The sequence below is a fragment of the Equus caballus genome, chromosome X (assembly GCF_041296265.1).
Source record: "Equus caballus isolate H_3958 breed thoroughbred chromosome X, TB-T2T, whole genome shotgun sequence".
Classification (NCBI taxonomy): domain Eukaryota; kingdom Metazoa; phylum Chordata; class Mammalia; order Perissodactyla; family Equidae; genus Equus; species Equus caballus.
Window position 1 is genome coordinate 99,878,535 of NC_091715.1, and position 27,151 is coordinate 99,905,685.

At 46.6% G+C, this 27,151-nt stretch overlaps 1 protein-coding gene across 2 annotated transcripts in view; it reads left to right on the plus strand.

Annotated features, from left to right (window-relative positions):
• Positions 1-1,090: 1,090 nt before the first annotated feature.
• Positions 1,091-27,151, plus strand: part of DRP2 (dystrophin related protein 2) — a 42,079-nt gene continuing 16,018 nt past the window's right edge. Inside the window, exons 1-12 of one of the 2 annotated variants that reach the window (XM_023633358.2) lie at positions 1,091-1,233; positions 1,397-1,464; positions 11,437-11,613; positions 15,634-15,797; positions 17,661-17,817; positions 19,244-19,364; positions 21,181-21,449; positions 21,835-21,981; positions 22,637-22,715; positions 24,455-24,515; positions 24,827-24,888; positions 25,845-25,919. In XM_023633358.2, the coding sequence (XP_023489126.1) occupies positions 11,497-11,613; positions 15,634-15,797; positions 17,661-17,817; positions 19,244-19,364; positions 21,181-21,449; positions 21,835-21,981; positions 22,637-22,715; positions 24,455-24,515; positions 24,827-24,888; positions 25,845-25,919 (1,252 nt within the window). In that variant the 5' untranslated portion in view covers positions 1,091-1,233; positions 1,397-1,464; positions 11,437-11,496. Of the gene's footprint in view, positions 1,234-1,396; positions 1,465-11,436; positions 11,614-14,349; positions 14,486-15,633; positions 15,798-17,660; positions 17,818-19,243; positions 19,365-21,180; positions 21,450-21,834; positions 21,982-22,636; positions 22,716-24,454; positions 24,516-24,826; positions 24,889-25,844; positions 25,920-27,151 lie in introns of those variants that run through there. The other variant, XM_023633360.2, reaches the window with a different exon arrangement.

A 27,151-nucleotide genomic window follows, 5' to 3' on the forward strand; every position in this document is an offset into this window, starting at 1 on the left:
GAGGAGTCAGGCCTTATTGCTAACCTTTTACTGAAACCAGGAGCTTAAGTTTTGAAAATTTCATCTCAGAAGAAAACACACACACACACACTACTTCCTGGCTGAAGGTTTTCTGTAATAATAATAATAATGGTAATAATAACAATAATAATAATTCTCAGTTCTTATAGGGTACTTTGTAAACACTAGTCCTATGTCCTTTGGGCCAGGAAGTGTCTTCTGTTCTAAATCCCAGTGCATCAGAACTTAGAGAGTTTTTAGAGACAAGTCATCGAAGTTAAGCAAGTCACCCCCAAACCAATCTGTTTCTCTCTCATCATACACACCCTGTTCTCAGAAATGGAGGGAGGAAAGAAGACTGTTTCTCTTATCCTTTGCCTCGGCCTGGAGCTGCTGGGGCTTTAAGTATGAGTATTTTGGTGTAGGAGGATGGGGATGAGGGCTTTCTCACTGCTATTCACCCATCCATCCATCCATCCATCCATCCATTTAACATATTCATTCAACAAATATTTATTAAGTAACTTCCTGTGTGCTGGGCACTCTGTAAAGTGGTATAATCCTCTCCATCCCTTTAGCGGGTTCTCCCAGTGTATTTGGAGCTCATACCCAGGGCGTTAAACACTTTAACAGGGGTGATAGTTAAAAGAGTAAGGGCTGGTATGGACAGGAGGCGGGAGAGTGACTGGGGTAGTTGGTGAGGGGAGGCACGGAGGAGCTGTATCTTCCCGTCATTCCAGGTCCATTTTGTTTCCTCTATTGCAGAGGCTTTTTCTACATGTAGACCTAAGAGGGGGTGAGGACAGAACTTAGGGGTGACAGGCAGACTGCCCTGAGCCCAAGACTGTACCTTGGGTACTAGTGATGATTCTAGAGCAGAGCGTTTCAACCTCCAACACAGAAACTGAATCCTGGACTGGCTACCGAGGGGCCCTGCCAGCTGCTGGCTCTGAAGTTGCCTTTGGCTCTGGGCTAGATCTGTGGAAGTTGGGGCCCAGACTCCTCACTCAGCAGCTTGTATTGATCTCCCAGCCTCTTTTGTCTCCTCCTCCCCAGTGGAAGCCTCTCCCCCTCTCCCCCTCTGCTTCTCAGCCTCTTCCGCTCTCCTCCTCTGCTTCTAATGAATTGAAATCTCCGAGAGCCGCCAAGGCTCTGGTAGTTTTACAAAACTGTCCTTGCTCTTTCTGCATTTGTCCAGTCAAGGGTATCTTTGCCTGCGGTCAGAGTGATGCTGTTAGTCCGGGTGATATGATGGCATAGCAACACAGAGCCGCCTGAGAGAGGGGAGGAGGAGGAGAAGGCGAAGGAGGGCAGGGAGGTGGGAGAGACGGAGGGAGAGTGTGCATACAGCAGCTGTCGGCATCCCTGTCTCAGGGACTTCTTTGCTGATTCACAGAGGCAGCCCAGCCCCGGCCTCCCAGCTTCCAGTTGCCGCCTGCTCCTCAGACCTGACGGAATCTGAAGGTAGGCAACAGAGAAATGATTTCCAAGCCTCGCCCTTTTTCGGCTGGCTGAGGGGAAATGACTGAGGGTACTCTGTGTGTGTGTGTGTGTCTGCCTGCCTACTGCCTGCATGTGCCTTTAGGGGAAAACTTGCGTTACAAAATGCCCACAATGAAGTAGCCACCGCTCGTATTCATAGAGGGGGGAAAAAAAGATGCCCAGGAATAGAAACTCAAGCCAATTTGAGCAACTGATGAATAAGAGGAAGGCCCATAGTTTGCTTCTTTGAGAGGAGAGGGGTGTTATTTATTTGTTTGTTTATTTATGTTTGTCCTCAATGACATGCTTTTTGTCCATGGGTGGATTTCCTGGTGGGAGGGGAGGGAAGGGGTGTGGACAGCATTGGCTGAAAAGGGAGGAGAGACAAAACGTGGGACCTCAGAGCAGGTTCCCTGAACAAATGAGTGTCTGGCCAGCAGACAGGACACAGGAGCGCTTCCCTGGAGTAAATGGGGCTCTGACCTAGGAGCCTGGCACCGAAGGCGCATCCTGGCTCCATCTGTCTTTCCCGTTCCGTTTTTCCCCTTGCTTCTTCCCTTGGTTTCTTTTCTACCCCCTGTAATCAGTAGGCACCTCTCCACTCCTGAGAACATAGCTTGGAGTGCTTTGAAATGGGGCTTCCCTCTCCTAGAGTCAAACACCCCATTCCTTCTGCTCTCCTTACCTTTCCCCAGCATCAGGCCCAGTGCCCCAGCCTGACAAGTGGGTCTGAGACTGTGTGGGTAGTCGGGCTTATCCTGCCTTTGGTAGGCAGGTAGAGCCAGGCCCCACGGTGTTGGGTCCAAGCAGGTAGCTGGGCTGGGGTGGAGTGGAGAAGGAGGGATGGCAGCGGGAGTAACTGCCTGCTTCCATTGAGAGCATGGTGCATGCTGTCTGGAAAAGAGCATACTTTTGTCCTGTGTTTTCTTTCTGATTGCTCAAAAGAACAAAGCCTATAAAATGCTCTATGTCTAGTTCACCTCAGCTCCTGACTTTTCCAAAGGAGTGCTTGTTTCTAGATTAAAGGCCCTCAGGTAAATCACCTCTTCAAAGGTCCTGTGGAGCCACAAACCTCAGGAGAATGTCCTTCTGGAATTTGGATGGGGAGGTGATTCCAGAGACCTTCAGGGGCCTTCTAAGGAACCCCCCTGAAAAGGCAGTGCTGCAGGTGGAAGTGATAAGTGTCCTGTCCCTGAGAGAAGATGTGAGCCCCTCTTTTCCTGGGTTGGCCACCACCTGCCCTGCCGTCTTGCTAGCCCTGAACTATTGCTGGGGGCTGAAGGCACATGGAAAGGGCTCCTCTTCCTATGAGGATTATTCCCCCAGGCATTCTTCCCTTGCTAAGGAGCTCTGAGCTCCGGGCCAGAGGCCCCTTCAGCTCTGCAGTCACCCAAAGGAGGACAATGTGGCTTGGAGCAGCAAATTTAGCAAAGGCCCAAGAGCCAGATGCAGAGAGCGCATCTGGGATGCAGGACTTCTAACCACAGATACTCAGAACTTTCTGACATTCAATCTGCCATAATGCCAGATAGGATGGGCTCTCACTAATGAAGCTCAAGAAGATATCCTTCTAAACTTGCTGGAAGTTTAGGAACCCCACTCTGTGGACATTATACCATGAAACTACATTCCTTCCTTACAAAGGATTCTAGACACGCATCAGCAACTGAAATCACCAGTGAGATAAATCCTTCCAGGACAGCACTTACCGAACTGAACCACAGAACGTTGCTCTGAGAGACTGGTAATAGATTCTGCTTTAAAATAAGGAGTGGTGGTAGTGCTGGTGGGTGACATGCTACCGTCCAAGAATTTTTTGAAAATGCTTCATCATTGAATTCTCTTCTTGGAGAGTCACAATGTATAGACATATATTAAAGGCTCTGAGAAGTACTCCTGGAAAGAAATCTGTTTAATTTTGTTTGACCCAGAATATCCCAAACTGATTTGACCAGGGAACACTTTTCTGCATGGAAAACACTTTAGCATCTTGCAGGCACAGTTTTGGGAATTGCTGCTCAAAAAAAAGCTAGAAGAGATTGTTGCATGGAAAAAAATTTGTAAGATATAGTCTGCTCCAATGCCACATTTTTAAATGTGAGAAAGTTGAGAGGTTAGTCAGATTGTTCTCCTTCCCACAGCCAATGAATATCTGAGAGAGGGAAGCCCTTATCTCCTGCCTCGGTCCACCGTGCCCAGCTGCTGCTCTCTAGCAGGTTCCCTCCTCGGAAACTAGTCCCAGGAAATTGAAGCTGGTTTAAGGAATAAGCCGGCATTTTGAGTGCAGAATTTATATCTTATGCATTTTTTTCAGTATTTTGTTATACCCCCAAATTATGAATTTTCCTTTCAGCATGGGATTTCTTGCGTTCTTTTAAACAATGTGTTATGAAAATTTTTATACATTCAAAGAGGTGTAAAGAATAATATAATGAAAATCAGGATACCCACCACCCAGGTTAAGAAAAAACATCACCAGTAGAGTTGAAACCCTCTGTCTGTCCTTCTGTGATTAAACTCCCTCTTTCCCTTCCTCCCTCTGAAGGAACCACTCTTCTCGATTTGGTGTTTATTATTCTCATGCATTTATTTATACTTTTGCTACACGTGTATGTGTCTTTAAACAGCGTATACCACTGCTTTATGTGTTTTAAAATTTTCTGTTAATGATATGTATTCTTCTCCAATTTGTTTTTTCTATTCTATGTTATATTTGTGAAATTCATCCATGTTGTGACATGTGCCTCTAGTTCATTCATTTTTTCACTATTGTATAGCATTCCCTTTAATGAATATGCCATGATTTATTATCCATTCTGCTGCATATAGACATTTAAACTGTTTCCAGTTTTTGGCTCACAGTTGGGGCTACTATGATCATTCTTGTGTAGATGTTCTTCTGTGACTGTTGCTGTCGCATATATCCCTAGGACAGAAATGTCCCACCACAGGGTACGAGAATCTTCACCTTTGGGAGACATTGTTAAATTGCTCTCCAAAATGGTTTACTGATTTATACTCCCACCAGCGGTGTATAAAGGTTTCAGACGTATTACATTAATTGGCTCTTAGAATTAAATTCTCCCCATGAGGACACATCTCTGATTTTTTCACTGGAAAATAAATTTTATTTTTCAAAATTGCTTGACAGCTAACTTCTCAGGAACGTATATCATTGTTCTGTTTGTAAATGAGAGGGTGGCCTAGATAATCTCTAAAGTCCCTTCCAGTTTGACAATGTGAGTTTCCATCATTTATTCATTAAGTGAGAGCACCCGAAGCAGAAGCTTGGCCTTTGGCTACGTTGCCGGAATTATTTTAGGAACACACAACAAGGTTCAGAACCAAAGAACTGTGTGTCCCGTCTCTTAGTGTCGTGCTGTCAGGTAGAAAGGCAGTGCTGGGAGGGCATCATGCCAGGTTACCTTGGCTTGGAAGGAAGACTCTGTAGCCCATGGGAAAAGGGTCTTCTTCCCACTGCCCTGTTCTCTCCCGAGGCTCTTGTGATTTAGAAGTTTGCCCTATTTCTTTATTTTTTCTTCCAAGAATAATAAATGCTTGTTATAAAAGATATATATATACACAAAGTGTATAACGTCAGAAGGAGAATCCCCCTCATACAACTCTCCAGAAGTAATGTTGCTGAACACTGTTGCATATCCTCGCAGGCTTTCTTTCTGCGCATGTACACATGTAGATTTTTTCATGAGGGTTCTTCAAAGTCGGAGTTCTACCAAATGCATTATTCTGACACTTGTTTTCTTTTGCCTAAAGTATATATCTTTGATATCTGTTCCAATCAGTGCATACAGATCTACCTCTCTAACAGCTACGTAATATTCTGTTGTGTGAGTGGCTACCGTAACAGATAAGATCTGAGTACTTACTGGATATCAGCAACTATGAATTAACTCCTTGCAACGAGGCAATGAGATAGGTCTTTTTGTTATCCCTGTTTGACAGATACAGGGACCGAAGCACAGTAAGATCAGGGAGCTTGTCCGAACTTGTGCTGATAAGCAGCAGAAGCAGGATGAAACCCGAGCATCCTGGCTCCGAGCCTGCCCCTTAACTGTCCTGCTGTGCCACCTCTCTGACATAGTCCGTTTAACCAGTCCCCCGTGGTTGGACATTTGAGTCGATTGCAGAGTTTTGCTATTGCAAACGATATTGCAGCAGATTCCTCACCCACTTCTGCAAGTATTTCTGTAAGACAGGTTCTTAGACTTCTCCAGTTTACAGGTGGAAAGAGCTTATTCATTTGTCCAAAAAAATGTTTACTGAGCTCTGAGGTCAGACTAGGAGAGTTGACCAAGAATGTTACTTCTCAGATGTCCTAGGCAAGTCATTTAAATGCTCCGTAGGGTTTGCCAGCTGGGTGATGCCCTAGACCCCAGGCTCACTGCATCCTGTCTGTTCTTAATTGCTATGTCTTTGGCTGGGTAGTGGCATGACTGAGTCAGTGCTTGGGCTCCCACCTGGTGGCCCATAGCCAAAAATCTTCTCTACTTGACAGGGATCAGGGACTACAATGCCTCAGAGCCTGGGTTCTAGAATTTACAGAGGCAGAATAGTGTAACAGCAAAGAACTCGTATTCTGGGACACACTTGCCTGGATACGCATTCCAGCTCCTCATCTCATATTCACAACATCACTTTGTACAAGTTATGTACTGCCTCTGTGCCTCCGTGTTCTTATCTGCACAAGAAAAGCAACTATAGTAATTACTTCATAGCGTTGTCATGAGGATTAAATGACTTGATATGCAGACTGATCAGTATGTAGAGTGATTAGTTAATATATGAAAACATGGAATACAGTAAGTTTTAACTATTATTATTTATTTGGCTATAGAAAAGCTGCTACACCAATCTTTCAGGAAACAGTTGAGGATGTCTATGGCAATTTGGTGAGGAGGGGAGGGGAGGAGGGGAGTAGCTGTTAAATAGCTAATATATTTACATGGTTCAAAATTCAAAAGGTACAAGGATATTCAGTAAAAACTACATGTGCTATTGGCAACATGGGGCTTTTGTGGATGTGGGTAATTATTCTATTTCTCAACCTGAGCAGTAATTATAGAGGGATTTGCTTTATAACAATTCAATATATTTTACACATATGTTTTATGCACTTTTTTGTAGGTATATTATATTTCTCAGTTTTAAAAAGAGGGAAAATAGGGAAAAATTCTAAAGGAATGGAGGGAATTCTCCCATCTCTATCTAGTAGCCACTTTGTTCCCTTCCCCAAAGGCAATCAATGTAAACACGTTCATTTGTATACTTCCAAAGATATTTTACTGTAAATACAAGCACATATTTTCCTTTTTTTAAAACAAATGTGAACTAACCAAACATATTTTTTTTCTTGTTTTCATTTTACTTAAAAATTTATCTTAAGAGATCATTCCATATTGGCACATAAAGAGTTCTTAATTCTGTTTTTACTAGCTGTATAGAATTCTACTGTACGGATACACCATTATTTATTTAACTAGTGATGGATATTCAGGTTGTTTGCAATGTTTTGCCATTTCAAGGCTTGCTTCAAACGCTAACATTCTGCATACATCATTTCACATAAATGCAAGTAAATATGCATATCCCAAGCCTTTCTCTTTGTGCCTCTGGGGATTTGTACCTACAAAGTTGAGGACCTGTACAGCTACCTAATTGGAGTTCAATTCAATAAATCAGGTCAGGAAACATTCACCGAGTGTCTGCTCTGTGCCTAGCACTGTGTTAAAAAATATGTGGGATAGAGATAAATATCAGGCAAAGACCTCGTCCTCCACGAGCCATCAATTTCGTTTTCATGCTGGAATCCTGGTATTTCCCACCTGTTTTTAAAGCTTATATCTCTGTCCAAGAAAAATAATGTTTTCCCCCAGAAGCCTCCTGGAAGGGCCTGTGTGCCGCTTTGAGAACCAGGAAAAGAGTAACCCTAGTGGCAAAAAGCGACAGCTTGATATCTAGCAGGATCCCTAGGGAAGATCCCAGAAGAGTTCGCTCCACCCCAGAAGCATCCTCCACACTACTCCATGTGTCCAAATCTTCTCTCTCACCTGAGCTCAAAAGCATCTCTTCCATAAATACATCCTAAATCCCCCCAACTTTAGGTGAACACTTCCTCCTCTGTGACCTCTCATGGCCTGACTTCTGTGTCCCACATAAGGGATGAGTCATGTCCTCCCTTAAGTTATACTTTTGTGTTGTTTATATATCTTTTTTCCTACACTTGACCATCTGAGGACCAAGTCATACTCATCTCCAATTCCTCACAGCCTCTGCAAATTAAAGGAGGAATAGGAAGAGAAGCAGTGTGTGTAGGCGGTAATTTGGGACAGGATAGAGATAAGTAGAGAAGCAGAAAGAAGAATCTTTGTGTAGAACAAAACACTGGCCAGGAGTCATGAGGCCCAGGTTCACTCGTGTCTCAGCCTCTTCCTCTGTCAGATGGGATCATAATCCTGGCTGGGCCAATCTTACCAGATTACACTGAGGATCAAGAAAGACAGTACAGCAGGCTACAAAAGCATGCTGCACAAACATGGGAAATGCTAGAGTTTTCATGCGTGGCAACTCTTAAACATCAACATTTTATAAGTTAGCAAACCAACATCTAGAGAGGTAAAATGACTTGAGTTCACAGTTGGTGGCAAAGTCTGAAAATAGCAGAGAATAGTCATGCTAGGACCAAAAGGAGTTTATTCCTTTTCTTGCCAGTATTGGAATTAGAAGATCTGAATTCTCTGACTCCTGGGTTTGTTTTATTTTTGTTTTGTGAGGCATCAACTTGAAATCAGGTCAGCAGAGGAATGGGAAGGAAGGAAGGAAATCTATAGAGAGGTGAACCTCAAAAGAGAAAGAGACAGCTCACGAAAGAAGAAATACAACTGGCCACTAAAAATGTAGGGGGAAAGTTAAGCATCTTTAGTAATTGAGGAAATACAAAGTAATTCTCAAGATGCCATCTTCACTCACAAAATTGGCAAAGATATTCTAAAAATAAGAATACTCACTGTTGGCAAGTGTGCTTGGAAACTGGCACTCTCTACATTGCTGGTGGTAGTATAAAGTGGTCTAACTTTTTTTCTAGGGCAATTTAGAAGTATGCGTCACAAGCCTGAAATTGGCTCATACCCTTTGATCCAGGAATTCTCCCTTCTAGGAAATTATCCTAAGGAAAGAATCACAAATATGCATAAGGCTGTTCACTGCAGTGTGACTTAGGTCTAATTGTTAAATTATGGTATATCCATTCAGTGGAATAGTATACAGCAATAATTACAGCTGACATTTATTGAGCAGCATACTATTGTCAGACACTGTGCTAAGTTATTTAAATACATTATTAATTTTAATCATTAGAACAATTTCTATGAGGGCAGTATCCTTGTCATCCCCATTTTGCAGATGAGGGCACTGAAGCTCAGAGAGGTTAACTTGTCCCAGGCCACACTGCTAATAGGTTGAATAGTGTGGATTTGTCTGACGCCAAAGGCCATGACCTCAACCATAGCGCTCTATCTCTTTTGCAGCCACTAGAGATCATAGTTTAGAGGAATAGTTGGTGACATTCTAAAATAATCATGATATAAATGGCAAACGAGAAAAGCGCAATACAACGTGATGTATATCATATGATGACAATTTTATTTTGAAAGTGTATATATATTTTTTCATAGAAAAACTACTGTAAGGCTTTTCACCTGTTAGTAATGGTTATCTCTGGGTGGTAGTATTGTAGGTTCCTTTTATTTTCATCCTTATGATTTTGTGTATTTTCCAGTTTTTCTATGAAGAACGTGCATTACTCAAGTAATCACCAAAAACCAAAACATTAATATAAAAAGAGGTCTGAAAGCAAGCTTTCATGCTTATAGCACGTCCATAGCAATACTTTGTTTTTTATCTGAGTTATTAAGTCTTTTATGTTGGCATTGGACCAGGGGGAGCCACCTTTTCATCCATTCTTTGGCGAATCTCTTTGGGGACGAGGAGCTATGTATCTGTGTAACCTCTAGGGACTTCGACTACAATAAAGTGTCCTTTAGACCAAAATTCTTGCACCGTCGTGATCTGTAACAGTCCCCAATCTTTGGATCATGGACCCCTGAGGAGGAGGGAAGGGTACTTACTGCAAGGAGTCCACAGATCTTTAAATGTGTGAGTGTTTTTCTCACTCTGTAAGTATAAAAGTACAGCTACTATTGTAGGTGTGAGTGGGTGAAGTGAGATTTTTCTTTTAATCTTAAGAAGTGGCCCTTATACCCAAAATGTTGGGAACCACTGAAATAGAGACTAAACATGGTGGCTATTTAATCATCAGCATCAGGAATCAAAGATGCTCACTTCCTGCCCTTTGGGTCAAGATTTGTATGTCTCTGCCCCCCACTAAAAGATATCACTTTTGTTATTTGCAAGCATTGTTTTTGCCACCCTTTCTCATTGCTCTTGTCTACATTCACTAAACTGTCAATTGGTTTGTAGATCTAACTTCTTCACTGATATCTTCCTTTTCTAAGCTTAGCTCCTGACATGTAAAGCTGAATATGTCTCAAGCATAGCTTATTATGGAACACTGCCCAAGCACAGCTTATTATGGAACACTGCTCTCATCCCCTACCACACCAACTTCGCTCCTTCTCCTGTCTTCCCTCTCTTGCTGTTGGCAACATTATCCACCCGGCTCCCAAATTAGAAACCTTTGACTCCTTCACCTCCCTTACCCTTCACATCCAATTGATCACCGAGCCCACAGTATTTTACCTCTTCAGGGTATCTCAGAGCCATGCTCTCTGCTCCATGCTCGCTGCAACTGCCTGCCTATTATACCAGCTTCTCAATAGGTTCTTCCCCTGGGAGAATCACTCCACCAGGCAGCCAGAGGGCTCTGTCTAAAATGCAAATCTGGCTGTGTCATGCCCCTGCTTAAAATCTTCAGTGCCTCCCTATTGTCTATAAGATAAAGCAAGAATCCTCTGCTTGTCATTCAAGGCATGACCCCATCTGGCCACAGCCTCATTTTCCAGCCTCGTCTGCTACTCCCCACAGGGCACCTACCTTGTACTCTGGTCACACATTTTATTTTCCTGCTGTTTGGAATGTTCTTTTTCGTTTTATCTTCTCTGCCTAATGACAATTCGATTTTTCTTTCATTACTCACCTCAAGCATCTTTCCTCTAGAGAGACTTTTCCTGACATGACCAGGAAGAACTCACCTCGTTTATCCCTTCTCTCCATCCCATAAATACTTCTATCGTTAATGCAAGCAACACTCTATGGCTTGATTTTTTCCCATGTTTATTCTCCCTGTATGTGAACTCCTCAGGGGCAGGCACCAAGTCTGTTTCATTTCTGTGCCTCCTAAACTCTAGCCAACTCTAGCCATGCTGAACTTACCGTTCTCCAAACATGCTATGCTTTTTTGTAACATCTGCCTTTGCACAGGTGGGTCCCTCTGCTGGCAATGCCCTTCTCCCTTTCTCCCCTTCTCTGCATAGGCAAACACCTACTTATCCTTCAAGACTCATCTCAAATGCCATCTCTCTGAAGTCTTTGCACGTCCTCAGATAGAGTTAGTTGTTCCCTACTCTGTGCTCCCCTAGCCTTCTGGTCAATCCTTAATTATAACATTTGCCACATAAGCATTTTCTTGTATAATTACCAGCTTACATGACTGTCCCCCCACCTCCCTAACCCCCATCCCAAGCTCTGAAATCTCGGACATCTTTGTGTCTCTAGCACAAAGTACAATAGATAATAAATACTTCCTTGATCAATAAAGAAAGTCTTTTATGGTACAGAGTGGCCTGGGAAAAACTATTGGGTAGGTCAGCAAGCTTTGAATATTTATTTACATAACTGGTCAAGTCACCTCTGGGTAAGTGCTGGATTCATAGGCTTCTCTAGGTCTTGACTCTAAATCTCTCCTTGTTACTCTTACAGGTGCTTATGCTCAACGGTTGGTGCACTGCCCATCCTCACCCCCCATGAGCCTTGGTTCTGATGCAACCTATGGTCATGCAGGGATGCCCTTACACCCTCCCACGATGTCATGAGTGGCAGGCAGCTGACCAGTTCCATCACAGCAGCAGCCTCCGAAGTGCCTGCCCCCAGCTTCAGGTAAGATGCTGATAATAAAACAAAAACCTGTGGAGAAAGAGTGGACACAGAATCTGTGTGTATTCTTGTGGATGTCCATGCTTCCTAAGGCTCAGGGGCACTCTCTATATGCATGAAACCCCTTGGATATGATGCGACCTCTGGGCTCATCTCTTGTCACTCATGAGGCCTTTTATGGGGAGTATGGGGCAAGGAAGTGTGTTGCACTGGGCAAGCCAAAGGGCCCGCAATGGCTGGTTCTATATTAACCTCCCAAGGGAGGTCCCAGAAGAGCTTGATCCTTCAGGGCATGGCCCAGGACAAGCCAGGACCTTCCTTTGCCTTGGTTTCTCTGTGGTATATGTCATATTCTGCATCTACAGGATATTCTCTCTCCTTCCATCGGCTCTTCCTTCTCAAGTCCTTAGTCTTATTGTAGCTCCTGGCTCAGTGCCACTAAGAATCCCCTGAGCTTCATACCTGCCCCTCCTCTCCCTCTCCTTCCCTAGGAGTGGAGTGGTGGTGCTGTGTATGCCTGACTGTGTATGTTGGTAGGTGGGCAGAGGATGTGTGAGAGGCAGTAATCCTGAGAGGGCAGCCTCCTTCCTGACAATAAGGGAGGTCCGCGGGAAAGTTGACTGGATAAGGGTGAAGCATAAGTGTACTTTGGCTTGCCGTACAATGCTTTGGGGTCCAGAGACCATCGGGTGTGAGAAGGTACCGTGTTTCCTGGTATCTCACAGACGAGCTGTGGTGCTGAGTCACTGCTGGGGGTGCATTCAGCAACTGAATATACGGGGCGGCGGGGAAGGCAGAGAGGAAGGCCACTGGGATGGAGATTGTGAGTGCTGGGGAGCCCATTTTTAAGGAGAATAATGAGAAAAGGTCAAGATCTAGAGAGGCATAAGATCCAGGTCCTCCTGAGCTGTTTTCCCACCTCTAGCCAGAGAGAAATTGCTACCTCTTATTCTTAGAGCCAGTGTCAACTTAGAGTCCCCCAGAGCACCTGTCCCTTCCCCAGAGTGGGGCTTTTGCAATGTCAAGGGATTGAGAAGCCTGGGCCCTTCCAAACGGGTTGCCCTGCTCATTGTCCATCACCCCTCCCAAGCTTCACCACCTAGGCAGAGGGCCCTGAGGGCTTCATTTTGTGATTGAGAATGGTGAGACCAACCCCTCTCCTCTGCCTCTGTCTAGTTTCTTCTCTTCCTTCCTTACGGCCCTGACGTTGTCTTAAAGTTTCAAGAGATAAGGAGAGATCCCTGTGGGGAACCGGGGTGAGAAGCCAACATCTTGGCCACGAAAGCCAGAAGTAGAAGGCCATTGATAGGGAGAGAAAACAATTACTATTTGCTATTTGCCTATTGTGTGCCTGGCTCTGCTAGTGGGACTTGTGAGTACAAGGGGGAACTAGGAGGGGAGAACAGGGCGATAGAGCTGAGTGGGGAGTTAGGAAACTACGAAGAAGGCTGGAGGGAATGCAAAGCTAACATGGGTGGAGCCCAGCTCATCGTGGGCGCTTCCCTCAGAACCAGGACAACTTGGTTGTGGCTGGGTCACAAGGGACCATTTCTAACTCTGGGGCATTCCCAGTCCAGGGGACTCTGCGAGACTGGCTTAGGCCCAATTATCCCAGCATAAGCAAGGCAGCAACCCAGAGCTAGAGCCACTCCCTGCTCTTGGCCTGCCAAGCCCTGCCATCCCCCAGCCGCCCTGGATGGCTCCACCCTAGACCCCCAGAAAGGGTCAAGCAGCTGTTCCAACTATTCCTGTAGGTGGGCCTCAGCATGGAAACAATGTGGAACTGTGGAAAGCCCAGAAGACTCTGTGGGAGATAAATGAGGATGGGAACAGAACCCTTTTTGGTAAAAACGAAGTGTTTTCCCTCAGTGCTGAGGGTGGGAGCCCAGCTCGGGAATGTTAACCTTTCCCCAGGCAAGTCTGCTGGAAAAAGAGAAGAGTGGTCACTTCCAGAAGGGCCCTGCCCCTCAGGCCAGTGGCCCAGGGCAGCACAGGCAGGGTACAGGAAGCCCCCTGGCACTGGCCACCTGCATGGAGCTGCTGGGTTCCATTTTGCCCACTCCTTCCTCTGCAGAGGTCCAAGAAGATGCCCGTAGACCATCCATCTCCCCTGCCCTGGAGTGCAGTGGGGTCTGGGCGCGTATGACTCTCCCTCCACTCCTCTCTGCCTCCCCGAGGCAGGGCAGAGCGTGCCCTCGTATTCGCACTGGGCTCAGATGAATCTTCTGCTGCCCGGCTTCCTGATCCTGCTAACCCATGGCTCTGTCCCAGGTGTGCCATATATGTTCCTCACTGCCTCTGAGGACACTTACTTAGTCAAGGACAAGGCTTATTTTCAAGCCCATCCTCCTGCCAGGCCTTGGGGAAATTGCTTACCAGAGGTTTGTCACCAAAGTGGTCTGTTCCTTTCCTCCACCTCAGGGGAGGGGTGAGCCCGGAGGCAGAGTGAGTCCTTTGTGTCTGCCGTGGAAAGAGAATATAAATCAACAGAGCTACCCTCTGCAAGCCCCTCCTCAGCACCGTGGAATGCCCAGTCCCACTCCCGCCATCCTTGCCAGCCTGGGAGGGCCCTCCTGGCCCCGGTGTGGCAGGCCCAGTTGGGAGCAAGCCGGAATTCCCCAGGGACAAAGCTCTGATTCACCGGCTGAGCCCTGACATAGCCGCCCCCTCCAGATTCCTGGGGGGTCAGTAAACAAACAGGGTGACAGCTCCCGCCTCCTGGCCTGGCTCAGCGCTCTGTCTGCTCTGCCTGAGGGAGTCTGCTCAGAGCCCGTCAGGACTCTGCCTGCAGCTCACCAGGCACTGAGTCCAGATTCGTGCTGAGGGATAATCATGGAGCTGCCCAACCCTGCAACGGAGTCCCCAGGCAGCACAGGTAGGGTCAGCTCATGGGGACACAGAGTGACTGAGTTCCGAGCTTTGCCCCAAAGCTTGGCTGCTCCCTCACTTCCCTTCAGTCTGTGCTGGGAGCGCTGTTTTAATGGATGACTGGTTTTTGTTAATTGCCTGGAGAGTCTTGTGTGGGCAGGAAGTATGGTTTGGGGGTAAAGGGAGACTAGAAGAGTCTCGGCCACCAGCAGGACCATGTTCTTTCCAGAGAAGGCAAGTAGGGGGACAGGCAGGCTGGCAGGTGGGTTTCCCCTAGGGTGGAGCCGCACAGGCTGAGATTTCCTCTTCTACGCTCCCCTTCCCTCCACCTCCTACTGCCCCCGGGCTGGGCAGTCCTGGCACTGTGTTGGAAGTAGCTAACTTCTTAAGGGCTGTTTGGCACAACTTCCACTCCCCCGACCCCCACAATACCCCACGAGCAAGGGATGGGCTCTGAGCTTGAGGGCCCAAGGCAAGACTTTGGCAGGCTCCAAGGCTGGTCATCTTAGCTGCCGACTCTGGTCGGAGTCCCTTGGAGATCAGGATCCAAAATGCTGCTTTAGCCCTTTCTCAACCCATGGAAGGTGAACAGTCCTCTTTAGGACGATTTCCAGCCTTCCTGACTGGTGGAAAATGCGAGTGGGGAGGAGGGGGAGGGGACGCCAAGGCCTAGATTCATTTGGGAAGGATGTCTCTTGCTGATAGCTCTCTGGCTGGTCTGCTCTCTCTCTGAATCTTTATGGGGCAGCCCCTCAGCTTTCTGTTCTGGAAGGTGGGGTAAACTGTGGGGCCCTGAAATAGGAGCCTGCAGCTCACCTTGAATGCTATGGTTGCCAGTGTTTGGGCAATTGTGAGCCGCTCTTATCTAATGCAAGTACCTCCAGGACCTCATCTGGGCAATAGTCCTGGCAGAATTTACAACAAGAGAGATAATGATAGTCATCAGCAGTTATCTGTGACCGATCTGTACCAAGAGAGGACCTTGCAACAAATGGAGCCAAAGAGTCTTCCTTTATCTCAACCCCCACCTCCCCACTGAACACACCCTGGGACAAGGCCTTCTCTCCCCATGTTCACACTTGTCCTACTTTGGCTTGGTGCAGACCAGGGTGCGGCCCACTCCAGGGATTGCAGGATGTCTGTGTTTCTATCCAGGTTAGAGCTGCTGCCACCACCCCTGCACCTCCTCAGGATGGTGCTGGGGTTTCCTGCCTAAGCCCAAAGCTCTTCAACGGGTCTGTTGGCGCTGCCGGACCCCTGGAACCACCAGCCATGAATCTGTGCTGGAACGAAATCAAAAAGAAGTCTCACAACCTGCGGTAAGGCCCGGCCCCTCGAAACAGGGGCCTGCGGGATGGGCTCCGACGGTGCCGGGCTCCTTCTGCTGCTGCAGCTTGTCCTTCTCCTCGCAGCCTGTGCGTCTCCTTGTCAGCCTCACCGTCCGCTTCTTTCCTTCTCGGGCAGTGGGGAAAGAACCCGGGTCAGAAGTCAGGAGCCTCGGATTGGAGCCCCAGTTTTAAGTAGCTGTGTCACCTTGGATAAGCGGTTTGAGTTATCTAAATTTTAGCTTCCACTTATTTGTGGATTTTTTTGAGGAAAAAAATGAGTAGAAGAATAATACTGGTCCTACCTACCTCACAATGTTTCGTGAATATTCAAATAAGATATGGAAATCCTTTCTGAACTTCAAAGCGCTGATGTGTAAATGGAGGATATGATTACGCCCTCCTTTTCTTCTTCTCAGAACTGTCCTCCATCTTGGTAGGGCTCATCTGCCCTCTTCCCACCCTTTTAGCCCTCTACTCCCACCCATTGGTTGTGAGCCCACCTATTCCTCCCCAAGCTGAGGGCAAATCAGTGAGAGCCTGAGGGCAATATCCGCAGCACGTGTTCCTCTTCCCTCACCCCGCTCTGTAACATACACACTTTTTCTCTCCACTCCCTATCATCAAGGACCAAACTCCTGGCTTCTGGTGGGTTCTTGTGGGGATGAGGCAGCATGGAGAAGTAGAAAGAATGCAGGCTCTGGAGCCAGACAAACCTGAGTTCAGATCATAGCTTTACCAGTAACTCAACTGTGTGACCTCGGGCAAATTACTTAACCTCTCTGGGCAATAACAGTGCCTATCTTAAAAGCTGCTCTGGGAATTAGTAGAAGGAAAAATTTAGGTAAGGGGCTTGGCCCAGGTGGTAGGGAGGCAATGAAGAGTTATTACTGTCGGCTGAGGGGAGTGGGCTTGATGGCTGCACACAGGCTAGGCTGGCCTCCAGCTTCCTATCGCTTGGACCTCAGCTCATGGTTCATTTGGGGGGGTAGGCGGACAGAGATGATCATACAGTGTACATTTTTCTCCTTCCACACTTTAAACTTCTAGCCTGTGTTGTTACCATCCTTTGGGACCCTTGGGCTGCTAGTATTTGGGTGCATTCTCACACATGTGAGTGCCCACACTCAGCCACCTGACTTGCCTTTTCCTCTTACTGCATCCTCTCCTAGTCAGAGGGCAGACTCTGAGAAGCCCCTGTGGATGAACAGTTTGGCATGACTTGAGTTCCTCCAAGGCAAGAGGGCAACCAGACACTGTCACGTCTAATGCCCTTGGTCCGTTTCCTACCCTTCCCAGCCTGATGCTGGATACTCAACTCAACGAACCGACCTCCACAAAGTGTTTTAGTACTGAGCTCCATGGGGAGGTGCCTCGGGAGCCTCCGTGGGGGGATAAGAAGGAGGACTCCCGGCCTCCTCCTGCTTCAACCAGAGCAGCACCTCTTTAATCTGTGTAGTCAGCCCTCTGTCACTGAGGGTTCCACATCCGCAGATCGAAAGGCCCATTTAGGCAGAACACATACAGACCTTTTTCTTTGTCATTATTCCCTAAACAATATAGTCTAACAACTATTTACATAGTATTTACATTGTATTAGGCATTATCAGTAATCTAGAGGTGATTTAAAGTATAGAGGAGGAGGTGTGTAGGTTCTATGCAAATGCACCATTTTATATAAAAGACTTGAGCATCTGTGGATTTTTGTATCGGCGGGGGTCCTAAAACCAATCCCCTGCAGATACTGAGAGACGACTGTATACATTAAGGTTCCGCATAAATATTTGTTTGGGGAAAAAGATGTTTTGCCAGTTAAAAAGAAGATTGAAAATCACTGATCTTACCCATTGTGTGCAGTGCTCGCCTAGAGGCCTTCTCAGACCACAGTGGAAAGCTTCAGCTCCCTCTCCAAGAGATTATTGACTGGCTCAGCCAAAAGGATGAGGAATTGTCAGCTCAGCTGCCCCTGCGAGGGGATGTGGCCCTGGTGCAACAGGAGAAGGAGACACACGCGGTAGGTTAGAATTACGGAGGCCGCGAGGTGTAGCCTCTCAGTGGGGAAGGGACCTCTTCTGCAGCACCCTGACAGCCGGGCCCCCAGCCTCTGCTTAGACACTCAAAGTAACAGGAAGCTCTATGCAGTCCTACTGGTCTGTGGATAGCACTCCACAGAGTAAGTCAAACCTTCCCTCTCTATTCCTCTCATCAAACATTGGCCTCCCTTAAAATCCTGCCCTGAATTTTAATGGGGACAAGGAAAATGAACATGATACGATATGAAGTGAAAAAGTGCAGGATGCAAAACTGTATACAGGTGGATCTCAATTGTGCAAAAATCGATATAGATCTGTGTGCACCTATACACACATGGAAAAACAGAGAAGGAGCTATATCAAAATGTTCACATTGATAAACTCCAGGTGGTGAAATTAGAGTTCTTTTTAATTGTCTTCTTCATACTTTTCTGAAATTTCTAAGATTTCTGAGACTTATATTACCTCTATAATCAGAAAATAACAGATGTTTCTTAAAAATGACTATGGAATGCACTGGAAGAAATGATAATTATGTGATGTGACAGAAGTGTTAGCTAACACTACAATGGCAATCATATTGCTATATAAATATATCAAATTAATGTGTTGTACACCTTAAATTCACACAATGTTGTGTGTCAATTATACCTCAATTTAAAAAATGACTATGGAAAGAAATACAATACAGCAAGAAAATAAACAGACTATAACTGCGTGCCACAGTGTGGATGAATCTTAAAAGACAGTATATTGACTGAAAAAAAGCCAGGTACAAAAAGATACATACTGTACGATTCCATTCATATGAAATTCAAAAATGGGCAAAACTAAGCACTAGTGTTACAAGTCAGGACAGGAGTTACTTTGCTGGGAGAAAGGATAAGACAGCAACGGGAAGGAGCCATGAGTGGGCCTTGGAGGATGCTGGTGGAGTTCTGTTTCTTGATCTTGGTACTGGTTACAGAGAAGAAATCACTGTATGGAAATTCATTGAGCTGTACACTTTTGATTTGTGTACTCTTCTTTGTGCATACTTCAACAAAAAAAATTAATTAAAATTTTAATGTAAGTTCTGTCCATCCTGATTTTGATGTCTCTAAGCCCCTTACAGGGGACTTTCTGAATCTTCCAGAGAACCAAGATTCCCAACCCCAAATCACCGTGTTTCTCTGTACCTTGTAGCATAGACAAACCCATTTCATACCAAATAGACCTTCCAGCGTCAGACTTATTCTTCTGCCTATGAGGGGACTGCACTTCTTTTCGTCTGGGTAGCCCAAAGATACATGACATTGCCAAAGGATCAAGTTGCGCTGAGGAGAAGGAAGGTTGTCAATTACAGGATGGAATTGAAAGCAACTGAAAGACTTCCTTCCCTGTTGACCGTGTTGCTAAATTTCACAGGCCTTTATGGAAGATGTCAAGTCTCGGGGCCCCTACATCTACTCTGTACTGGAGTCAGCTCAGGCCTTCCTCTCCCAGCACCCATTTGAGGAATTAGAGGAGCCTCATTCTGAGAGCAAAGGTGCGTGGTCTTCTTCTCTTTCCCCTTCTTCTTGAGCTATGAACCACTAAACACCTTCCTGCCCTGCTCATTTTCTCGACTGTTATCTAGAAGGGTAGTGTTCTCCTAGGAGTCCAAAGGTGAGGAGGAGCAAGATTCATACTGCAAGAAAAAGCAAAGAGAACAGAGCTTGGAGCAGAACGAGTGTGTGACCCAAAGTTGTATGTGGCTCTCTGGAGCATCGTATGTGGCCTTCCAAAGAGGCATGAAAAGGAAAAAAGAAGAGACTCGAATGCACTCAAGTGAATAAAAGTAGTAGTATGTCCTTTAAAAACCTGCTGATTTTGGGGCCGGCCCAGTGGCTCAGCAGTTAAGTGTGCACGTTCTGCTTTGGCTGCCCAGGGTTCGCCAGTTCGGATCCTGGGTGCGGACATGACACCACTTGGCAAGCCATGCTGTGGCAGGTGTCCCATATATAAAGTAGGGGAAGATGGGCACGGATGTGAGCTCAGGGCCAGTCTTCCTCAGCAAAAAGAGGAGGATTGGCAGCAGAAGTTAGCTCAGGACTAGTCTTCCTCACAAAAGAGAAAATAAATAAATAAATAAACCCTGCTGATTTATCCCAACATAGAGAGACATGTGGCAATGCTCTAATCAACCAACAAATACAAAAACATTTTTACAATCTAAAAAGTTGGATGATGACATTTGAGAAGAAAATTGTGTCTTTTTGATACTTCCCCTGGTGACTTCTGGCCCCTTCCCTCGATAGAGTGGGCCACGCTAGGCCTAGGTTCAAATAAGGCAGCAGGGTGGGATCGACGGTGATTAGGTCTGAGCGGTGGCCCAGCAAGCCCTTTTCTCCATAAAGAGTCTTCAACCCTCTGAGATTGGCTATGAATAGCCTGGACAGGCCTTTCATTAATTGACTCCTTTGTCAATGTTGTTGACCCTCCCAGTTTACTTTGAGCCCCTCAGTAGGAGGGCCAGAACTCAGTGTACTGCCCAATGGGCCTCAGATAGGACAAGCTCAAGAGAGAGCAGGACAATTTCAATTAGCCTGGGGGCTCTGAATCTACTTCTGAGGGGAGGTCTGAAGGAGGAAGAGGAAAGCTACAATTTAGGAGCCTAGGTGGAAAAGTTGGGCAAGTTATACTGACCTCTCTTGGGCTGGGCCTTCATAAATATCCCCCTTCTTAGGATGGAAGTGGGCAGCAGACACTAACGCAAAATTGCATTCCAGGGTCCTGTGAATAGGATCCTGGGTGATTTGCTTCACTGCACCTTTTAATATACTTTACTCACTATTTACCTTGCCCAGTTTTTAAGAATATGAGGAAATTATATAGTCAGTGGAAAATACCAATATGGTCTCTTGACTGTGTTGGTGGAACCATGAACCTACACATATGATAAAATCACATAGAACTAAATACACACACACAAATGAGTACAAGTAAAATTGGGGAACTCAACAAAATTGGTGGATTGCACGAGTATCAATATCCTGGTTGTGATATTGTACTATATTTTGCAGGACGTTACCATTTGGGGAAACTGAGTAAAGGGTACATGAGATCTCTATGTTATTTCTTACAACTGCATGTGAATCTACAATTATCTCAAAATAAAAAGTTTAATTTAAAAAAACTTGAGTGTACAAAAGGAGCTCAACCATGGAAAAACGTGTATTTGTGTGTATATGAATATGTACACAAATGCACATGTGCACACATGCACACACGCACACTTTTATGAAGGGCTGTCTTTGTCTCTGTCTTTCCCTGGGCTGCCCCTGCCTGCCTGGCCTGACCTGACTTCCTGCCTACCCTTGCAGATACCTCTCCCAGGCAGCGGATCCAGAATCTTAGTCGCTTTGTGTGGAAGCAGGCGACGGTGGCCAGTGAACTATGGGAGAAGCTGACAGCCCGCTGTGTGGACCAGCACCGCCACATTGAGCGCACTCTGGAGCAGCTGTTGGAGATCCAGGGGGCAATGGAGGAATTAAGCACTACTCTGACCCAGGCTGAGGGAGTCCGAGCCACTTGGGAGCCTATCGGGGATCTCTTCATTGACTCACTCCCTGAGCACATCCAGGCTCTTAAGGTATGCAGGCCCCCTGGCTACAGTCCACCCTGAGACCTGACACTCCCCCAGACCCTGACAACGCTCCTGCTGCTGAGACTCCATTGTTGGCCCTGGCTACAACTGAGCCTCTCCCAGTTTATGTGCTGGATTTGGGGGCTGGTTTAGCTGCAGTCTCCTCTGTCCTACTGTCTTCTCTTTCCCTAGTGTTTTCTGAGAGTAGAAAGGGAAGAGGATAAGGATGGTGGCTGCCCACACCTTAGTTCAGTTGCCCCAATAGGCAAGCACCTAGGTTGTGTTGTTGAAACAAAATCTCTGGGTGAAGAAGGAGGAATTGAGGTGAATGACTAATGGTTCCTCTTTCCCACTCTCTGTCCGATGTGGGACTTGGGTCCTGGCCCTACAGCTGTTCAAAGAAGAATTCTCCCCCATGAAAGATGGAGTGAAGTTGGTGAACGATCTGGCCCATCAACTTGCCATTTCGGATGTGCATTTGTCAATGGAGAATTCCCGGGCCCTGGAGCAGATCAACGTCCGGTGGAAACAGCTACAGGTAGAAGAGGAGCCTGGAGTGAGCCATGAGGAAGAGCCTCAATATAACTAGGCTTGGGGGAAACTTCTCCAGGCCCGAAAGAAGTAAAGGGGTGTTGAAATAAGATCTACATGGGAAAGGAATAGTAGAGAGTTTGGGGCCAGGCAACAGACTTCTCAATCTCTAAGCTGCAGGGAGTGATCGAAATGAAGATCTGATCGGGGCCAGCCCTGTGACCGGGGGTTAAAGTTCCACACGTTCTGCTTCGGCGGCCCAGATTTGCAGGTTCGGATCCCAGGTGTGGACCTAGTCCACTCATTGGCCACGCTGTGGAGGCATCCCGCATATAAAGTGGAAGGAGATTGGCACAAATGTTAGTTAGCTCAGGGCTAACCTCACAAAAAGAAATGAAGATCTGAGAGGAGGCTGTCTACACGTGGGCACTTAGGGTAGACAGGGGCAGATGAAGAGTGACTGCAGCCGGGAACAAGGGATGCACTTCTCTGACCCTTGGGAGTGCTGTGATAGGGCTAGGAGTTGGGTGATGTTGGGAGGAGCTGGAACCAGAGGAGAGCCAGCCTATAAGGGAGTTCACAAAGATCCCCTGAGGGACCTGGAAACCCCGTACTAAATATCTGGAATGAATCTACTGACTTCCTACCTGTTCTTTCCATAGGGATCAGTTGGCGAGAGGCTTAAGCAGCTCCAGGATGCCCACCGGGACTTTGGGCCTGGGTCACAACACTTCCTCTCCTGTACGTGAGACAAACGGCACTTCACTTAGCAGAACCTCAGCCACCTTCCAAGAGAGTCTGCTGTTGTCCCTTGGGGGCCCGATGGGATCCCAGTATACCTTGGCATACTGAAGCAGTAAGGATAAAGCAGTGTAGCACAGTGGTTAAAAGGACAGGCTCTCCAGTCAGAGAGACCTGGGTCAGAGTCATTGCTCCTGGACTCCATAGCTGTGCAAGCTTGAAAAAGATAGCTTCACCTTTCCGAACCTCAATTTTCCCATATGAAAAAAGAGGGGGAATTATTACCTAGCTCATAGGGTTATGGGAATTAAATGACTTAATTTTTTCAACAACATATGTCGAGGGCCTCCTGTGGGCCAGGTACTGTTCTAGGCACTGGGGGTGTATCAGGAACAATACAGACAAAAGCCCTCAGACTTGTGGAGCTTACATTCTAGTGGCGGAAGCCAGACCATAAGCAAATAAGTAAAATATATATAAGGTCGAATGATGACAAGCGCTATGGAAAGAAATAAAGCAGGGAAGGCGTGAATAGCGAGTGCTGGACTTCAGTGGGGAGGCGTTGCGATTTTAATAGTGTGGTCAGGAGGGGCCTCACTGAGAGCACGGCAACTGAACAGAGGCTTCAAGGAGCTGAGGGGATGAGCCATGTGGACATCTGAGGGAAGAGCATACCAGGCAGAGGGAACAGTGAGTTCCGGGACCTTAAGGCAGGGGCATGGCTGAGGAACAGCAAGGAGAGCCGTGTAGAAGAGCATAAGGAAGGGAGAGAGCGGGAGGGCAGCGTGGTAGCGGGAGGCAAGAGGTGAGAACTTGGGATTTCATTCTGAATGGAATGAAGAACTTTTGGTGGGGTTTGAACAGAAGGATGACACGATCTGACTTATGTTTCAACAGTGTCAGCGTGTTGGGAAGCAAGAGTGGGAGCAAGGAGACCTGTTAGGAAGCACATTGCAATAATCCAGGTGTGGGCCTATGGTGACCCAGATCGGGGTGGTAGCAGTGGAGATGGTGGGAAGAGATAGATATGACAATTAGATATCTACACAAAGCATTCAGCAGAGTATCTGGCACATAGTAGGAGCTCAATCGATGTTAATGGAGGTTAGAACTATTGCTGTTACAATCACTGGCATGCAGCTATACGTGCAGAGGGCTCTTGTACCCAGGGAAGCTGCAATGAGGAGGTTGGCCAGGGAACTGAGCCTCTCCTGGAACATCCAGAAGATAAAGACACAGAGCAGATAGGGCCATCCTTTTCCGGAGTTCCTCACCAGGCAGAAATGGGCAGTACCATTCCCCATTGTCCCACAGGACTGAGAAGCTTGACCTTCTTGGGGAAGGGCTTTGAGCCGCACGAGGAAAGTAGGATTCACTTCATATCCACAGCAGTACCCCAGCTGTCTGCAGCTGAACGGGTAGAAATGGCGGCCTGCTCAGGGAGAAGATTGTCAGGGTGGCCAAGGCCAGGTATTCCTGTTCATGCCCCTGCCACGTCTCTGGCACATGAGGGTATCAGTGATGACCTTTTCTCCTTCCCTTGCCCTAACATCAGGGAGAGAAGTGTGTTCATTAGAAGTTTTTGTCCCACCCTCAGGGGCTGTTAAGAGCTGGCAGTGAAAGTCAAGCATCCTCTTTGGGGTTTGACCACCTATTTGGGAGGATAGAGCGGGGGAGTTGCCCGGAGCCTGAAGAGCATTAGTGGCCAGCTTCTTTCTCTTTCTCTTCTCCCTTACCAGCCTCTGTCCAGGTTCCCTGGGAAAGAGCAATTTCACCCAATAAAGTTCCCTACTACATCAAGTGAGTGATCGTCTGAATCAGAAGCGGGTCAGTCACCTGCCCACCTCCTCCCTTACTTGTCTTTTTTCCACGTGTCCCTGTCACTTCTTATCTGTTGGGATTCCTCCACCCAGTCCAGTTTTTCCTCCTACTCATCTCAAGAGCTCAAGATTCTACCTGGGTAAAGGTGAATGCTTGTGCCTTGGGATCTTCAGGGTTCACCCTCGGATCCTGCTGCTCCTTGCATCCAACCTATCACTGAGTGGTGCGCACCTGTGGGAGCGGGTGGGGGATGGTGTGGACCCTGGCGCTATTTATGCTTTTGTTTGTAGCCACCAGGCTCAGACCACATGCTGGGACCATCCCAAGATGACGGAGTTATACCAAACTCTAGGTAAGAATGCGGAGATTTATACAGCTGCCTTTGTCCTATAAGAATGGAAGGGAGTCCCATTCAAAGAGCCTCAACTGGAGGCTCTCCACTCCCCCTGGACCATTTTATCATCACATTAGGGAATTATCCTACAGATGTGAACCAGATTACTTTGAGAGACACTATCCCGGCTGTGATGAGGGTGACTCTCATGTGCCTTATCTTTGGCTACTAAGAGAGACTCACGATTACGTTGTAAATTTTACCCATGTTGATGCATGTGACTACAGTTCATTCATTTTTACTGCTGTAGAGTGTTCCATTGTATATACCACAGTTTCTTCATCTGTTCTACTGTTGATGGACATGTGTGTCATTTCTAGTTTGCAGTTAACAAGAACAGAGCTGCTAAGGAGCTCTTGCCCATGACTTCCAGTGCGCATGTGCATGTTTTCCAGTCTACAGGTCATAACGTCATTTCAGTTGTGACAAGCATAGAAAAAAATTGAAATAGACTAGGAAATATGAAACTGCAACAGATCCCTAGCGAGAGTCATAGGTGATATTAATTTTATGTTTTTACTTTATCAAATCTAGTAAGGTGGTGTTTCCTGAAATGTTTGATTCATTTATTTATTTATGTGCACATGTGTGTACGTATACTGGACTGCGATATAAATAAATTTCATACTATGTGTCTTGGTCAGAAAACATGTGAAAATCACTGCTCTGGGATACGTAGTTGGCTGGGTTGAAGGCTATGCGAATGCTCAGTTTTACTAGGTAATACCAAACTGTTTTCCAAGGTGATTGTACCAGTTGACTTTTCCACCAGCAGTTGTCATTCATCTACATCTTGGCTGACAATTGCTGTTGTTAGAGTTTTATTTTTTGCCCATCTGGTGGGTGTAAAATGGTATCTCGTTGTGGTTTTAGTTTGCATTTCTCTGATCTGAGTGAGTCTCTATTCTTTGCAGCTGATCTGAACAACATTAAGTTCTCAGCTTACCGCACTGCCATGAAGCTACGCAGAGTCCAGAAGGCCCTGCGCTGTAAGTCTCCCACTGCACTTCCCTGTGGCCTTCACCCCACTCCTGCTCTTCCTCATCTGTAAGCTGCTTCCCACTTTCATCCCACCTTGGCCAGGGTTGTTGATTCGCTTGATGGAAACTCTCCAAAGGCTGAGATATGCTGGCTGTGGACACCTGCTCTTTCCAGGGCCCTTCCATTCTCCCCAAGCCCCAGACTTGTTTCCAAATTAACCCACAGCTATCCTTTTCCTTGTCCCTTCTTCCACGCCCAACATGGATAATCAAGCAAGTCCTTGATGGCGGGAAGTATCCCAGTCGATGGTTTGGAGCCCCTGGGGGCTTGTGTTCTTTTGCCATCTTGAGGTCATTGGATGCAGCAGCAGAACTGTGGAAGCAAATTCCAGTGGTTAGGGGACAGCACGGCCGCAGATATAATGTGCTTTCTGGCCTTTCTCAGAGACACTGTCCATTCAATCCTCCTGGTCCAGGCATGTCTGGCTAGGCTGATTTCAGCATTGGGGGTAATCAAAAAGTCCTCCTGAGGGGCCAGCCCAGTGGCACAGCAGTTAAGTTTGCATGTTCCGCTTCGGTGGTCTGGGGTTCGCTGGTTCAGATCCCAGGTGCGGACCTACGCACCACTGGTCAAGCCATGCTGTGGTAGGCGTCCCACATGTAAAGTAGAGGAAGATGGGCATGGATGTTAGCTCAGGGCCAGTCTTCCTCAGCAAAAAAAAAAGAAAGAAAGAAAGAAAGGAGGAGGATTGGCGGCAGATGTTAGCTCAGGGCTAATCTTCCTCAAAAAAAAAAAAATCTTCCCGAGGTATGTCACATTTACCCAGGCATACCTAAGCCTTCATAACTGGTGTCTAGGATCTCAGAACAAGGCTTCTGGGCTAACAAAGCTATTTGCAGTTGAAATGTGTGTAAAGACAGAGAAACTTAAAATGGCATTTGACCCCTTGGGAGTTAATACAACAGAAGAGGTGAGTTTACTCACATCCCATCAACTTCTTGAAACGGATATCAAAGAACATGTGGATGTAGAAACATTTTGTGTTAATTTATGGGGGGCTTTTGTTGCCTTCCTCCTCTTTGAGATGAGGTTCTTGGTAAAGGACAAAGCCTGTATCATACTTACAAATGGTTGCTCTGGAGATTGAGTCGAATTCAGTGAGGCTGGTGGCCTTATCTCCTTGTCTAGCCCCTGGGCTTCTACTTTGGGCTGTACTTTCTCCTTCTCTCCTTTCCTTCCC